This window comes from Dermacentor albipictus, chromosome 10, assembly GCF_038994185.2.
Source record: "Dermacentor albipictus isolate Rhodes 1998 colony chromosome 10, USDA_Dalb.pri_finalv2, whole genome shotgun sequence".
NCBI lineage: Eukaryota > Metazoa > Arthropoda > Arachnida > Ixodida > Ixodidae > Dermacentor > Dermacentor albipictus.
In genome coordinates, this window is record NC_091830.1 from 5,915,634 (window position 1) to 5,930,440 (window position 14,807).

At 46.4% G+C, this 14,807-nt stretch overlaps 1 protein-coding gene across 1 annotated transcript; it reads right to left on the bottom strand.

Annotated features, from left to right (window-relative positions):
* Positions 1–496: 496 nt before the first annotated feature.
* Positions 497–13,078, bottom strand: LOC135920288 (mitogen-activated protein kinase kinase kinase 9-like). Its single transcript, XM_065454476.2, has 5 exons — positions 11,685–13,078; positions 8,514–8,671; positions 5,909–6,173; positions 3,632–3,754; positions 497–2,091 (listed from the first exon to the last, which is right to left on the bottom strand). The coding sequence occupies exons 1-5, from the start codon at positions 12,628–12,630 to the stop codon at positions 1,322–1,324; spliced, it is 2,262 nt and encodes a 753-aa protein (XP_065310548.1). The 5' UTR covers positions 12,631–13,078; the 3' UTR covers positions 497–1,321.
* Between the last annotated feature and the right edge of the window lie 1,729 nt (positions 13,079–14,807).

The following is a 14,807-nucleotide window of genomic DNA, read 5'->3' on the forward strand; positions in this document are numbered from 1 at the left end:
TCCCAGTTCCTGCATGTTCTAGTCTTACCAGAACCTACCATGTTCTAGTCGAGCACCAGCACTGTGCTGTGGTTGCTGGTTTGCAGAAATGTCACTCCACTTGTTGGGTGGTAAATAGGTTCAGATCTGCAACACTTTCAATCTAATAGTTTCATCATATATTGTAACAAAGGTGTGAGACAATGTTGCATCAAATTACATGACTAAGAGTACTTATCTTTCTTCCATATGTGGATGCACCATTTTTTGGTCACGAATGCGAGCAACGATAGAAGTCTTCCTAGCCTTTTATAACGTTGCCTGCTGTGTATTATACGCAGTATAGCCTCTCATACATTGTATAACAAAGCTGAGATTCCAGTTTATGCTATGTCAGATGAGGAAGGCATAATAGTGCACCAAGTGTGACATCTGGCTTTAGTTTAATAATTAGCAAAAGGAACGACTACAGTGGCATTTGTGCTCACTGTTGCCATTGAACAAAACAAAGCCAAAATTGAGTGCAGTACGATTCCTTTTTTTTTCTTTCACAAGCAGCCACAGAAGACAAAACTGCATTTTTTGAGACACGTGACTGACTGTTCACTGGAATAAACTGACAAAAGCAGAGGTTCACGAACTTGCAGCTCAAGCCCCAGCCTTGCTGACACTGGTATAGAAGTCTGTCACGCCGTGGACTTGCTGCACACAAAAGATGACGAATGGTGGTCACAGGTTTCTTTTCTCCATCACGGGGAAGTGCTTGAGGGCGCAGCACGACAAAGGAAAGGACTCTCTGTTACGAGAAAGGGTTGTGGAATGTGTGAGGTTCTTTTGTTCGTCATGCCTGGCAGTGTCCTGGAATGTTTGCAGCAGCAGACTAGCTCACAGGGAGGTTGCTTGCTGGGCGAGTCGGTACATCGCACATACAAAAATAGGCCAGCACAGAACAAGGCATATGCTCCAGGACAAGTGTTGGACATGCATGAATGCAGCTTCTGTGGAACTTGCTCTGGATTCAGCAGCACTACCATCACCCACAGCTCATAAATAAGTGCTCTGGCTCTTACTGTTAAGGATGCCAATCCTCCACTTTCCCATCAATTGTATATACAAAGGTTAAGCAGACAAAGACACAAGCAGAGGACAGTTAGTCTGAATTGAATGAGCCCGAGCTGGAGCCTTGTGCACAAAAAGAAAAAAAAAAGAAAAACTGCAGTGCTGCTGAATTCCAACTGGACCTTCATTATGGAAAGATTAAGCCTGAGCTGGAAGTCCAGCATTTGTCCTCCCCCCAGAGTGCTTGCATCACGTTCTGCACTGTCCTATTTCTGTGCGTAGCTCACAGGGAAAGCGGCTCGGCTGGGTCGCTAGTGCCGGCTGCGCGACTGCATGTTGCCGGCTCTGTCCCGACGCCAATCGTGAAGCGCACGCGTGACTCGCTGCTTGGGGTGGGCAGCGGGCGAGGCCTCTGCCGCGGTGACCACACCTCAAGGCGGCCACCCTCCGGCGGCGACAGAGGCGCGCCCGAACTGCTCGCCGAGCTCGCATATGCCTGGTCACTCGAGCTGTCGTTAGATGCCGTCGAGGATTTCCGCCGCCCAAATGGCGACAGCGGGCACCGCGTTGCGTCCAAACTGAGCTGTTGCCTGTGGCCATGCAGGCTGGTGTTGAGTGATGAGACGCTGGCTGCTGCCTGCTCATTGGCGGCGGCGCAGACGGGGTACAGCGGGACGTCCTCGGGGGCTCCTCCCGCGGTGCCCAGTCGCGGATGCGTGCGAGGCGCCATGCGCACATCGAAACCGGCGCCGGGTGCCGCAAGCAGAGCAGCCGCATTGAAGAGCAGTAGCTCGGTGCCACGCCGCAGGCATGGTGGCCGTCGTGGAGCAGACGAAGAAGACGACACGTTGGTGGCCGACGTACCAGCCAGGAGAGGCGTCATCATTGACGTCTGGTCGTCCTCGTCCCCACGGGGCAAGTTTGGTGCCGAACGAGACCAGCGCTTGTTGGCGTCAACCAGCAGGTGCTTCCGGGCACGAGGGCTCTGCCGCTCCCTCTGGTGCACAGAACTGGGCCCCCATGTCTTGCCCTTGAGGCCCCCGTCTGGAGGCACTGCACAAACAGCCACTCGATCATGCGACACAACACTGTTTGCAGCACAAAATGCCCTAGCTTAACAAATCTTTACGATGGCACATCTGAAATAGCTCCATAAAAAAGGTGTCACATAGTTCCGCTATGAAACATTCATTTTTAGTAATTTATGTGATACAGCACAAAAATGAGGTGGCTCCGTGGCTAAAGGCAACACTATTATTGGTCGCCTGGCAGCCCACACCACACATGCAGCACAACAGATTCGGTTTCTGGCTGTAGTGATAACGTCAACTTTCGTTAATTTGCTGCAATGCAGTCTTTGTTATGCAGTAAAGCATACAAATGCGGATTTCGGATGATTTTTTGTGGCAGAAGGTGCTTGTTAGAATCGGGTCAAAAGCGTATTCAGACATTGCGAGCTACCATTATTGCTTGAAAATCTTGTGGCACGTTGAAAATAGGCAATTTGAACTAGGAGATGACGTTTGAGTGCATTCACTGTCCCCTAAGCTCCGCCGAGACAGACGCTGCCACTAAAGGCGTCGCTATTAAGGTGACTATAAAGGTCAAGTGCATGTAAGCTGACTGGTAAAATTGGAATTATCTAGTGAAAGCCAATTTTAGGATCGAAATACTGAAAGTTTGAGCTGATAGAAATGCCTGGGCCATGGCCAGGACCTTCGGTACAGATCAAATTAATGGAAGACTACTGTATAATGAATCTCATGGGTCTGCCAAAAATCTTTTGTTATACTTAAATGTATTGAAAACTCACAAATTGCCATTAAAAATGAAGTTCAACAAAAGGAATCTGCAGTTGCAGCCAGTACATCCACATATGCATTTATGTTGATGAAAAAAAAAAAAAAAACTCCACATGATAGCTGTCAGAACACACATTTATGTTAAGAACCATCTCCACCTGCTGCACGCATGCTGCAATTTTTGTGCATGTACTGACAGTCACTTTGCTACCAGCATGATTATGTGCCAGTGATGGCAAGTGGGCTGGTATGGATTTGGTATCGTAGCCACCCTGGAAGATCTGATGATGGTACTAGTGGCCCACTTAACTTTTTCCAGCCTGGGAAGTTTCAAATGTGCACAACATTTCAGAATACAATTTAGCTGCCCCGAGTTGCTTTTAACACAGATAAACAATACAATATCGCTCGTGACATTGAAATTTGTAGTACTGAAATATTTTAAATTAAAACAATTAGCTATTGACTGGGTATTTCTCAAACTTTTGTTTATACAAATGAAGTTCACAGTAACAAAAGTTTCACAGCATTGCTGACCAATTTCGAACGCAATAGACTCATGCATTCATGCGGCTGCAAGACTATTTCATGTAATACACAAGCTTTTGTTGTCTTTAAGCAACCATGCCAAGGTTAACATACTGCCAATAATGAAGCTGATGCAGCCAGCAAAGGAAAGGCTTGCCTGACAATAACAAGTTCCCTATGCTCCAGGAGGGCGTAGGTGCAGACCTGGCTAGTGAAGTGCATGGCACACAGGTAATTGACGTGACATGAAGGCAGATACTTACGAGCATAGGCCCTCAACCTTGGCAAGCTTGGTGAAGCAGGGGGGCTCTCGGGGCTGGCCGGCATCCGCAGAGACCGGAAATCGTGCGTTGGTGTGTGCTGCACTGTGATGTTGTGCCGGAAGTCTGCAGCCATAAAGAGCTCAAGGTTAGCACAAATTTCCCTGAACCTGGCTGTGACAGCAGCCCTGGAAAAGTATTCATAGCAGCTGTGCGCAAGTTGAAAACAGAGCTATGACTCCTTCAATTAGAGCGACAAGAAAGCTTTTATGTATAGACATTTAACCATTGCTTTATTTAAAAGGGCCAGTATGCAGCACATGCAGGGCAGAGCTCTCTTTAGAGAGAGCTGCACTGGTTTTACTGATTATCCGTCCAGCTCGCTGTCAACCTGTGACACAATCTGCCTGTGCATGGCACAATGATGCGTGCTTGTGCTGAAGAAAAAGAAGTGTTTTCTTCAACATGAATATCAATAGTCTTTCTAGATGGTGTTCTGTTGCACAAAACACTTTTCTGTGGGCAACAACATACGCAGTGGCTTGCATGTGCACTTCGCCTACTTCTTCCAATTTGTTGCAACTCGGTGCTGTGTGTTTGTCCCCTGTTTCTTGGCTGTACCAGCCCACCAACTGTATATCACTCACCCCAGCTGTAAGCCAAAATATGCGGCTAAGCCAGCCATCGGGCACAACCCAGGCATAGGAAGTGGTTGCAGTGAATTGAAGTGCACTTTCCAGCCACAAGAAACCTTGTTCAGGACCCATCAAATATAATTACCAAGTTTGAAAACATAATCGCTAATGGGAGATCAATACAGATAACTAAAGATAGCTAGGTTAACTATAACCAGGCTCAATTATAAAACAGTAGTCATCATTATCAAAAGAGCCCTCCTACCACATTCACCTGTATTCACGCCGTCATCTGCTAGGCTCCTAGCAGTGCAAATTGTGCACTGTGTTCACGACTGTGATCTAAAGTAAAAAAGCAAAGTATGCTTTCGTCTATATTTAATAGATGGCTTATATTTACGTAGGTAACTACCGACATTCTGTGCAGTCGCATATCTAGTCAAAAGTAATGTAACGCAGACTAACCCATACCTGCCAACTATCCTGAATTTTTGATAAAGTTTATGAATTTGGGCCCATTCTAGGATTTTACAAATCTTGCATATCTTGCAGAAAATAAATTATGTTCATGACAATGTTCCACTTATCGCTCTCACATGCATATCCTTGAAAATCTGCGAATACCTGTTAGAGGGGTACCTGCTTTGAGCAAGTTAATTCAGACAAGTTGCTGAAGCAGGCGAAACTGGCAACAACCTAGTTAGTGTAAAGGTCACTGTGACCTAAAATCAATGCATTGTTCTTCAATCTCTGCTGTTTAAAGTCTGCTATGTCTAAAGTATGAATGTATCCCACAAAAGGCGTGGGCTGAGGGTGAACTTGTGTGCTACCCCTTTTCTTCATTTGTCATGTCTGAGGGATTTTTATGAATTTTTAAAGCTCACAGGTTGGCAGGTATGGTCTGTCATGGTGGAACCTCTTCAAAACTGAAGCAACTACCACCTACACAATTCAAAAGGTGTGAAAACTGAGGCCACAATGCCTTGCTCTAATGAAATTCCATCTGCAAATTATTTTTTGGCATTCATTCATTACTACAGAATATGGGAGTGAGCCATACTGGGATTAGACTGATGCTGTCTGCCAAGTGACAATTATTTAAATTATTTACGAGAACGAGTTGTATTTTTATACCATTACACTATCGCAATGTTAACAATAACTTAGAATGCAAACAGATGATGAAAGAGCATCCAATTCACAGCTGTCTGAATTGTTAGTCAGCACCAGTACCAAGCTTTCTACTCTTGTCAGTGTAAAAGAGTTTGAAGCTGGGCTAGTCCGTTTTCATTCAACATGGCAAAAATTACAGGTGACAGGATGAGTGCGACAGAAGCAGGACAGATGCACTACCATACCATTTGGTTGTATCTTTGTATCTTTGTTTCTTGTTTGTATGTGTGTGTACCAGTCTAGACAAAACGGGAGCCGACAGGGATGGAGTTTTCAGGTGACCAACAGTGGCTGAACATGGAATGTCACCGCAGCCAGTAGCGTTCCTTGTTCGAACACTGTTATCCGTTGTCATATCAGTCTGTATCTGTCTCTTCCCATCGTCTGTGCTGTTTGCCATCTGGCATGCATTCTTTTGTCCTACTTTGTTGCCACAAGTTTCTCTGAATGAAGTTCTGGCTGTGGGTCATACCAGAAGGCATGCTGATCTGGGCGCCCGCTTTGAGCAGCCGCAGCCGCGACTTGCGAAAGTGGCCGCCCCGTTTACGAGGTGTTGGGGGTGCGTGCTCCTGCTGGGCCAGAATCATGACATTGAGCTCGCGTTCAAGCAGGCTGATCTCGCGCTCGGCAAGTTCCTGCTCCCGTTGGAGCAGCAGGGCTTCCTGCAGCTTCTGCTGCACGAAGGCACGATGCAGTTCTTCTTCACGGCACCGCAGCTCCTTCTCCCGGCACCGCACCTGCTCCAAAGAATTTTCCACAATCGTACACTCACAATGATGAGTTTTATGCAACAAACTACAATGAATTCTGGCACTGTCATTAACAAAGTGCTGTTTGCGGTCGACTCCGCTCACATTTTATGCATTGAGGCACTGTGGAGAACTGTGCCGATTTCACATACTTGATAAACATGTCATAGAGCGTCTCCTAGAGATGTTAGTGATACGTTGTCAGCATGGCCGCAAAATGACAGAGGAACCAAATGGGTGCACTATCATGCTCTGCTCAGTCAGCTCTGGCTTCCACTGCAGTTGTGGGAATGGTGCACAAATGCACCAGTGTTCCCACTAGGTGACTGCATGAAGATTGTTATGATGCACCACGAGTATGAAAAGAGCAGAGTGCAAACATTTGGCTGAAGCCCTCTATTGTTCAATCATTGCGGGAAGTGAGACTGGCAATCTGTTTCTGTACCTGACACAAAAGTGTCAGATATAGCAAAGTGTGTGCCAAATGGTAAAAATCGGTGAAATCAGACCCGATAAATTTCAGATATAAATGCCTACTACGTGACAAAAAAACTGAGAACTAATGTTGGAACCCCCATTGTTTATAAACGTAGACATGCAGTGCTCAAGCTGATATTGTAGCAAAGATGCTTCAGTAAAGGCAGCACCAAAAACGGGCCATTTGCTACGAGGTCTGAAAAGAGCATCACGGATGGCTGAACATTCACAAATGTGGTAATAGCAAAATGCAATCTCTAGTCTACCACAATGTATCCCACTTTTTAAATGGCTCATAACAGTACAATTTTAAGAGTGCGCAAAAATTTTTATTTTTCGAAAGTGAGTCGAACACTCTTCACTATTTTATTTGCATTCAATTTGAGACATAACGTTTATTCAAGTCTGCAGGGACAAAGATAGATGAGATTTCGCTGTTGGAGAGCCACGGTTGTTGTGTAAAGGCGCCAGTTCTTGAGCGAAAGTATGAAGCAAACAATTTCTGTTTATTAATTTCCAGCCATATAAAAGGGCACCTCAAACTTAGCCTACAAATTTGTCCCAATTTAGGTAAACCAGTTTATCACTTAGACATCCTTAAACTGTTCGCAGCACTTCAAAATGATGCAGGGTGTCACATTTAGCACCTTCGTTAAACACAACACTCCACGTACATCTTGTGCAATTTGTTTCATTGCTGTCATTATTATGGTGCACAAGGCACGATCACGCTTCAGGAACAAGATGATAATTTCGATTAGTAATAATAATAATAATAATTTCTGATAATTCAAGCTTCTGAGTGGACCTGGCATCCAGTTGTGAACAGCATCATGTGTATCAAATAATGCAAATTATCACACTATTTTTTACGAACGGGTTCCACAGGACCATTATTTGGTAATTATTTTGTTAAAAATGAAGTACTTGATATTCGACTCAGTATATGAAGATCATCCTTATCTAATATTCATTTTTGATTCATTTTAAAGATTTCACTGTTCAAAATTCAAACGCCCCTAGTTTTGAGTTTATCAGAAAGTTACATTTCACGTAATGACCCTGTATGCCATTTTATATGGTCTGATCCTCCTCCACTTTCAAAAAATCACGAACGTGTAAAAAGAACAGAAGCAAACAAAGTAAATCTACACTTAGTTGCAGATTACAATGACAACAGTTCACCTGTATTTCATCTCCACAGTAAATATTTTTCTGCCGGTACTACTAGAGAATATGTAAAGTCCTGGCCTGTCTTTCTTTAATATCAGCCTCTGTGGAGGCCTGCAAATGAACACTATAACGCTACTTGTTCATGTCCTATGTCATTATTTCAGAACTGAACGCTTACACCTAATATCTAATCGATGATTTATGTAAATATTACATGTTTAAAATATATGATGGTTTATTTTGCATCATGCCTCATTTAATGCTAGAAATTATGAAATGTGTCCAACTACAGTGCTAAATACGAGCGCAAATATGAAGGAAAGCTGGTTATCATGCACATTTTGGATCGCTCAATGCTGATTTCTGCACTTTGTGGGCAGAAATTGCTATGTTTCACCACACAGGCACATCACAAAAAAACATTTGCATGGTCTAAAGCAGCAGTGTACCGTAAACTGCTATAGTTTATGGACCGTGGGATCTGAGAAAAAGCTGCATCTCCACAGCAATACAGATTTCCAGCTTGTACTATTGTATGCGAACAGCATAGTTTATGCAGTTTTACTGGCTAAAGTCGCCAACTGCTCGGAAATCCAATGTTTCTCGGGTCCTGCGCTCTGTAAATTTTTGCAGTTGAATGTGCACGTAGCAAGAATGGTGACGCAGAATAGCTCGCACCTCATCAAAGAGATGCGCAATCTCATGCCGCCAGTCCTCCTGCAGTGTGTGGAACGATTCATGTGGTGTGCTCATGAAAGGTGACCGCGTTATCTTGTCCAGTTCAGTCAGGATGGCCGAGAACGACGGACGTTGATGAGAGTCTGAGTTCCAACAGGCTGCAGGCAGAAAAAGAAATTAGCATGCACTCACTACACAGGCATCTATGTCTGTGTGTTAAGACTCGGACTGTGCGCTTCGAGGCAGAGGGAAGCTTCCAAGTATGTCCAAATACCTCTAAGCAACTATAGCAGATACTTTTTGTTCTTTATTCAATCAAATCCCGCTGTGCCAGCAGGCAACATTCCGCAAGGGGGAGGGTGGGGAAATGTCATAAAGCAGCACAGAACATGTCGGCATAATTTTGGCTCATGATTTCTACCGATAAGTTCTGCTCTGTAAGAGTACTCGGCAAGAAAATTTTTTTTAGAGACACGTCCTAGAGAAGTACTCCTGAATTTTAAAGCACGAGCTCTGCAAGTAGATATGTAATGAGGTGGGCATAAATAAAGCCAGGATTGCAGTTTGATCATTATAAATCGTATATGACAGCTTTGAGCGAAAGCTTTTGCAGTGTTTGCCGAGAGAGGAGCCACACTAGTTCTTTTTTAATATTTGTTGCGCTATCAAGCCGATTGTGCATTTCAGTTGTAGCACCTTTGTACACCAGTGCTGCGAAGTAAGCTAGCATAGCACTTCCACTTTGTTGTGTATAAGAGAACTACTTTCCCAGCTTTGTTAGCATTCAAATTTCACACATATTGTGGTTGACCCTTGCCCATTTTGTCAAGATGGTATGAAAAGCAGTAGTTGAGGCAGGCATCCTCTTTCTGAAGTTGCGACTAGACTGCCATACTAATGACATGATAACGTGAAACACATGGCAGTGTTATTTTTCTCGTGAGTTCATACTTTTTCAGCAGCACATAAGCTGAATTTTCTTGCACCTTAATGTTCTCAACAGGGGATATGCACAGATGGTACCACATGAAAAATGCCACGTTCAAACTTCAAAATTCAAACTCGTGCCTTCCATCGCACAGTGTGTGCTTTATTCATGCTCCAAAAGAAGGCAGCACACGCCACCTTCAATGGCTAATATAGAAAAAACAAATCGGTGGAGACCAACTCGCGCAGCGCACGGCGACCAACACACAAGCTTTTCCGATTTTCGCAGTTAATATTTCTTATATATGGAGTACAGCGGGTAATATTTATGGCACTGCCCTTTGTGAATCACTTCACAAAGTTCCAAATTAATTAATAGCCAAATTTGCATTTACCAGACGTGTTCAAAGCGCATCCACATTTGTAGACATAAGTTGTGAACGTAGAGCACTCGGTGCCCCGTTTGTGGACATAAGTTGTGGATGTGTGGATTTGGTGTGTACTTTTCCGTATTTCGTGGCACATTATCTCACAGATATTGTTTCAACCTCCCCAGATGGGTTAGTGCTTGATTTTTTTTCTATAAACACCGGGAAAAGCACAGTCCTTGCTGATGACATGAAAGCCAGTGGCCTAGGCAAAGTGTTGATACAGCTTGTGGAGACAACTGAGCAGCAGTCACATATTTTCACGTATCAATATTTTACTGCATTTAAGATTATTGATTGCTTACTTCAAGAGAAAATGTTCATGCCTGGAAGAGTAAATCCAAACCGCACTGAGGGCACTGCTGTAAACCTACCCCATGAACAGCAAAGTGAGCCATGGAGAATCGACCTCCCTCATGTGTGAGAACAGAAATGTGTGTCTGGTCAAATGGAAAGATAACAAAGACGTAAATTCCTTTTCCAGTGCTATCAGAATAGACCTTATGCGTTCATGCAAGTGTTGGCCGAAGGATGAATAAAAAAAAAAGTAAATTGTATCGCACCAGTAAAGTGTATTGAATATAACCAATTGATGAGGGGAGTGGACCTCATCTACAGGTATATTTCACATACTATGACACTCAACTCTAGAAAATGGGCCGTTAGGATGCTCACGCATTTCCTTGACCGTGTTGTCTGCAATGCGTGGGTTGAATACCATCGCGATGCAACAGCTTTGCACCTACAACAAAAAGAGGTGTGGACTCTCCTGTCTTTCAAGCAAGATGTAGCCAAAACATTAACCAGATCTAACCGAAATCTAACCGAAAGAATAAAGGTACGAAAGTAGACCAGTAGCTCCTGAGACCAGACCAGCCAAACTGCCCGACGCTTACACAAGAAAATGGTTTTTACCGGTACCTATAATTTCGTAAAATTGAAAATGCAATGCGAAGCAGGAACCAAGATCGCAAAGCAAAGTTGAGAGTTTTGCACGTGAATTTCAATGTTTCGTTGTGCCTGCAAGATTAGAATTGTATTTTATTCTTACCATGCTCCCAATTAATGTAAATAAAAATTTTCTCATGATTTCTTTCTCTGCACTTCTGAAACCATTTCAAATGAAATGTTTAACATGTTTGTTTTCTTGTCTACATATTTTTCGGTAGTGAAGAGGTTAGGTGCGATTTGTACCTCCTTTTTCTGCCTCCTTATAGTTTTAGTGCTATTACAAAGTTTGACCATGCCCACAAGTGTCAATAAATTGTTTTCAAACTGGTCACATGTTTGTCTGCAAGGTGTTGATGAAAAAGGCACTGAGGGATGCAATTGAGAACTCATGACCATTTGGTTACAGACGTGTGGTTAGTTGCACAACTCCCCCCCCCCCTCCCCCCCCCCCCCCAAAAAAGTAGGCACCTGGATTTGCCTCTTATCTGTTCATGTGATGACTCTCATTAGAGCTTGTCAGTGAAAGGAGCCCTTGGAGCTCCTGTTCCAAGAACTGGACATAGCCATACACAAGTCATTTCGGAGAACCCAATCCAACCAGATCAATCACTCATGCAATGAATACGAGCCATCTATAAACCAAATGCATGAACAAAGAAACTGCCAAGTCACTGCAGCCAATGAAATCTGTAGGGTACAGCTGCTTTTCTGCAGGACAGCAACAACAGGCAAGGATGGTGCGCTATCTGTCCGTATTTCTATGCCCATCCTGCACTCCTGCGCAGCTCTCGCTGCATGCGGTGGGAGACTATTCGAAATGCCTGCAAGCTAGGCTCGCAATGACAGCGCAGGAAAGACGTCGCACCTTGCATGAGCTGCGAGAAGGGCGCCGGGCAGGTGGATGGGATGGGAAGCGTGAGCTTGTTGACGGCCACGCCATAGGCGACGGCCAGGGCGTCGATGCCCTTGTAGGGCGTCTCGCCCGTCAGCAGCTCCCAGAGAAGCACGCCGTAGCTCCAGACGTCGCTGGCGCGCGAGAATGTGGACGACTTGATGACCTCGGGTGCCATCCAGGCGTAAGTGCCGGCCGTCGACATGCGCGTCGTGCCGGTCACCTGGCGAGCGAGGCCGAAATCGGTGATCTTGAGGGTCTTCCTGCTGCGCTCGGCGTACGGCTCGCTGAGCAGCACGTTGCTGGACTTTAGGTCGCGGTGGATGAGCGACGCCTCGACGTGCAAGTAGTGCATGCCGCGCGCGATCTGCACGGCCCAGTCGACGAGCACCTCGGGCGGCACTCGGCGGCCCGCCAGCACGCGGTTTAGCGGTCCGCCCCGGGCGTACTCCATAACGAGGCACAAGTTGGGCGGCTCGAGGCACACGCCCAGCAGGCTGACCACGTTCGGGTGCGCCAGGCGCCAGAAGAGCTGCGCCTCCTGGCGTACGCTCTGCGCCGCGGCGCCCACGTCCTCGTCGGGGTCCTGGCGGGCCGCCTTGACGGCCACCTCCTGGCCCCGCCACAGGCCGCGGTACACCTTGCCGAAGCCGCCCACGCCGATCACCTCCTCGAGCTCGAGTTCGCTGAACGCGATCTCGCGCGGACGCAGCTCGAGGGCCTGCACGAAGTTGCAAGGAAAGATGCCCACCCGATCGCCGATCTTGCCCGTCCACCAGCCGTCGTCGCCTGAGATGCGCGCATCCTTGGACAGCACCTCGACCGTCTGGCCCCGGCGCAGCGACAGCTCGTCGTCGCCTGACGCATCGTAGTCGTACGCGGCCGTCCACAGCTCGGGGCCATTGCGCTTCGAGGCCATCGGCGCAGCCACTACACCGATGGCATCGCCCAGGGGTCCCAGCCCGGGGCACAGTTATTTACATAGCATTAGGGTTACTGTCACGAACACGCGAGCACAAACGGCACACCAACGCTGCCCCGCTGCCGCCGTTCCCTTTGCAGGCCGCATCCGTTGCGCATACTGGAGCACTGCAGGCACGAGAAGCCGTCAACGACGCCGAGCCTCCGCTGACAGGATCCGAGCACTGGCGTCAGCCTGATGCGCCGCCATTCTTCCCAAGCTTCGAGAGCAGCCCAGCTGTGCCTCACCGTGGCGCCAGCGGCGCTTGTCACTGTCGTAGGTTAAAAATAAAGCCTAGTGGAACGAACGCGTGAGTGCGTCGCGACGAAATCGAAAATTCATGATGCTGACGTTGATGCAGCTTACACCGTGTGGTCACACTTGGGGCCTTGGGGCTAGTGAGCGGGGAGGGGTGGGGGTGGGGGCGTTGCTGGAGAAATAGTGCACAAAAAAGAAATAGAGACAGTTATCGGAGTTTCTGATTGACTCTATGGTACGGGAAACAACAATGGCTCTGTGGCCCTAGCCACAGTTGTCCGGGACGTGTACCGGGAAAATAAGACGCGCAGAATGCACAATCTTTACATGCTGCTCTACACTTAAAAACAAAATTACACCCTTTTGGTCGTATCCTGCCACACAATACAGTCTAAAACGCGTTTACAACCTTTGGATGTATATCTGCCGCACAACGATGATCGTCATCTGCCTTGCTTGCGTTCTCTACTTTCCTGTCGAGAATGCTACGTGTACACACTGATAACGCGCATGCCGTTCGTGACTTGGAAGCACCGGACTCACAGCGGTAAAGAAAGGAAATGCGGGCAAGACAGACGACAATTATCGTTGTGTGGCAAATATACACCCTAAAGAGTACAACTGTTTTAGAGTGCACTCTTAAAATGGTTGCACCCTTTGGGGTGTATACTTGTCCCACAACACTCTTAGAAAAATTTACACCCTTTGGGGCTTATCTTGTCCCACAACAATAATCGCCATCCGTGCTGCCCGCGTTTCCTTTCTTTAACGCTGCGAGCCCGGTACTTCCCAGACACGAACGGCATGCGCGTTATCAGTGTGACGCAGCATTCTAGACAGGAAAGTAGCGAGCGCCGAGTTTTCAAGAAAGGAAACGCAAGCTATGCAGATGACGATTATCGTTGTGGGACAAATATACACCCCAAAGGGTGCAACATTTTTAAGAGTGAACAATAATCGTCATCTGCCTTGCTTGCGTTTCCTGTCTTGAAAACTCGGCGCTCGCTACTTTCCTGTCGAGAATGCTGCGTCACACTGATAACGCGCATGTCGTTCGTGTCTGGGAAGTACTGGGCTCGCAGTGTTAAAGAAAGGAAACGCGGGCAAGACAGATGACGATTATTGTTGTGGGACAAGATAAGCCCCAAAGAGTAAATTTTTCTTAGAGTGTGATACACCTGGGCTATAAGCTTCAAAGGGTGTAACATTTTTTAAGTGTATTGTGAGTCAAGATACGGCCTAAAGTGTGTAAACTCTTATCTTGTTCCACAACACTCTTAGACAAAGGTACACCCTTTGGAGTGTATACCTGCCACACAACAATAATTGAATAATAATAATCTTGAAAACACCGCGCCCGCTACTTTCCTGTCGGGAATACTATGTCACGCTGATAACGCGCATGCCGTTCGCTACTGGGAAGTACCGGGCTCACAGCGTTAAAGAAAGGAAATGCGGACAAGACAGATGACGTTAATTGTTGTGTCGCAAGATACAACCCAAAGAGAGTAATTTTGTTTAGGGTGTATCTTGTGCCACAACGATAATCGTCATCTGTCTTGTCCGCACTTCCTTTATTTAAAGGGCCCCTCACCAGGTCCGGACATTTTCAGGTGACAAGCGCCGTGCATACAATGGGCACTACCGATTGTGTCTGCTAAGTATTACATCACTACACTCTAAGAACAGTTTACACCCTTTGGCTTGCCCCTTCTGCCACACAAAAATAATCGTCATCTGCCTTGATGCGTTTCCTTTCTTTATCGCTGCGAGCCCGGAACTTTCCAGTAACGAACGGCAGGCACGTTATCAGCATAGAACAGTTTACACCCCTTAGAGTGCCTCTTCTGATAACACGCGTGCCGTTCGTCACTGGA

Bases quoted from the DNA above. Each gene is read 5' to 3' on its own strand.
- LOC135920288 (XM_065454476.2), bottom strand. From the start codon at position 12,630: ATGGCCTCGAAGCGCAATGGCCCCGAGCTGTGGACGGCCGCGTACGAC. The intron at 8,672-11,684 runs GTGCGACGTCTT...TTCTGCCTGCAG, and splicing joins CTTCTCGCAGCTCATGCAAG to CCTGTTGGAACTCAGACTCT. The intron at 2,092-3,631 runs GTAAGTATCTGC...CTGTTTGTGCAG, and splicing joins AAGGTTGAGGGCCTATGCTC to TGCCTCCAGACGGGGGCCTC.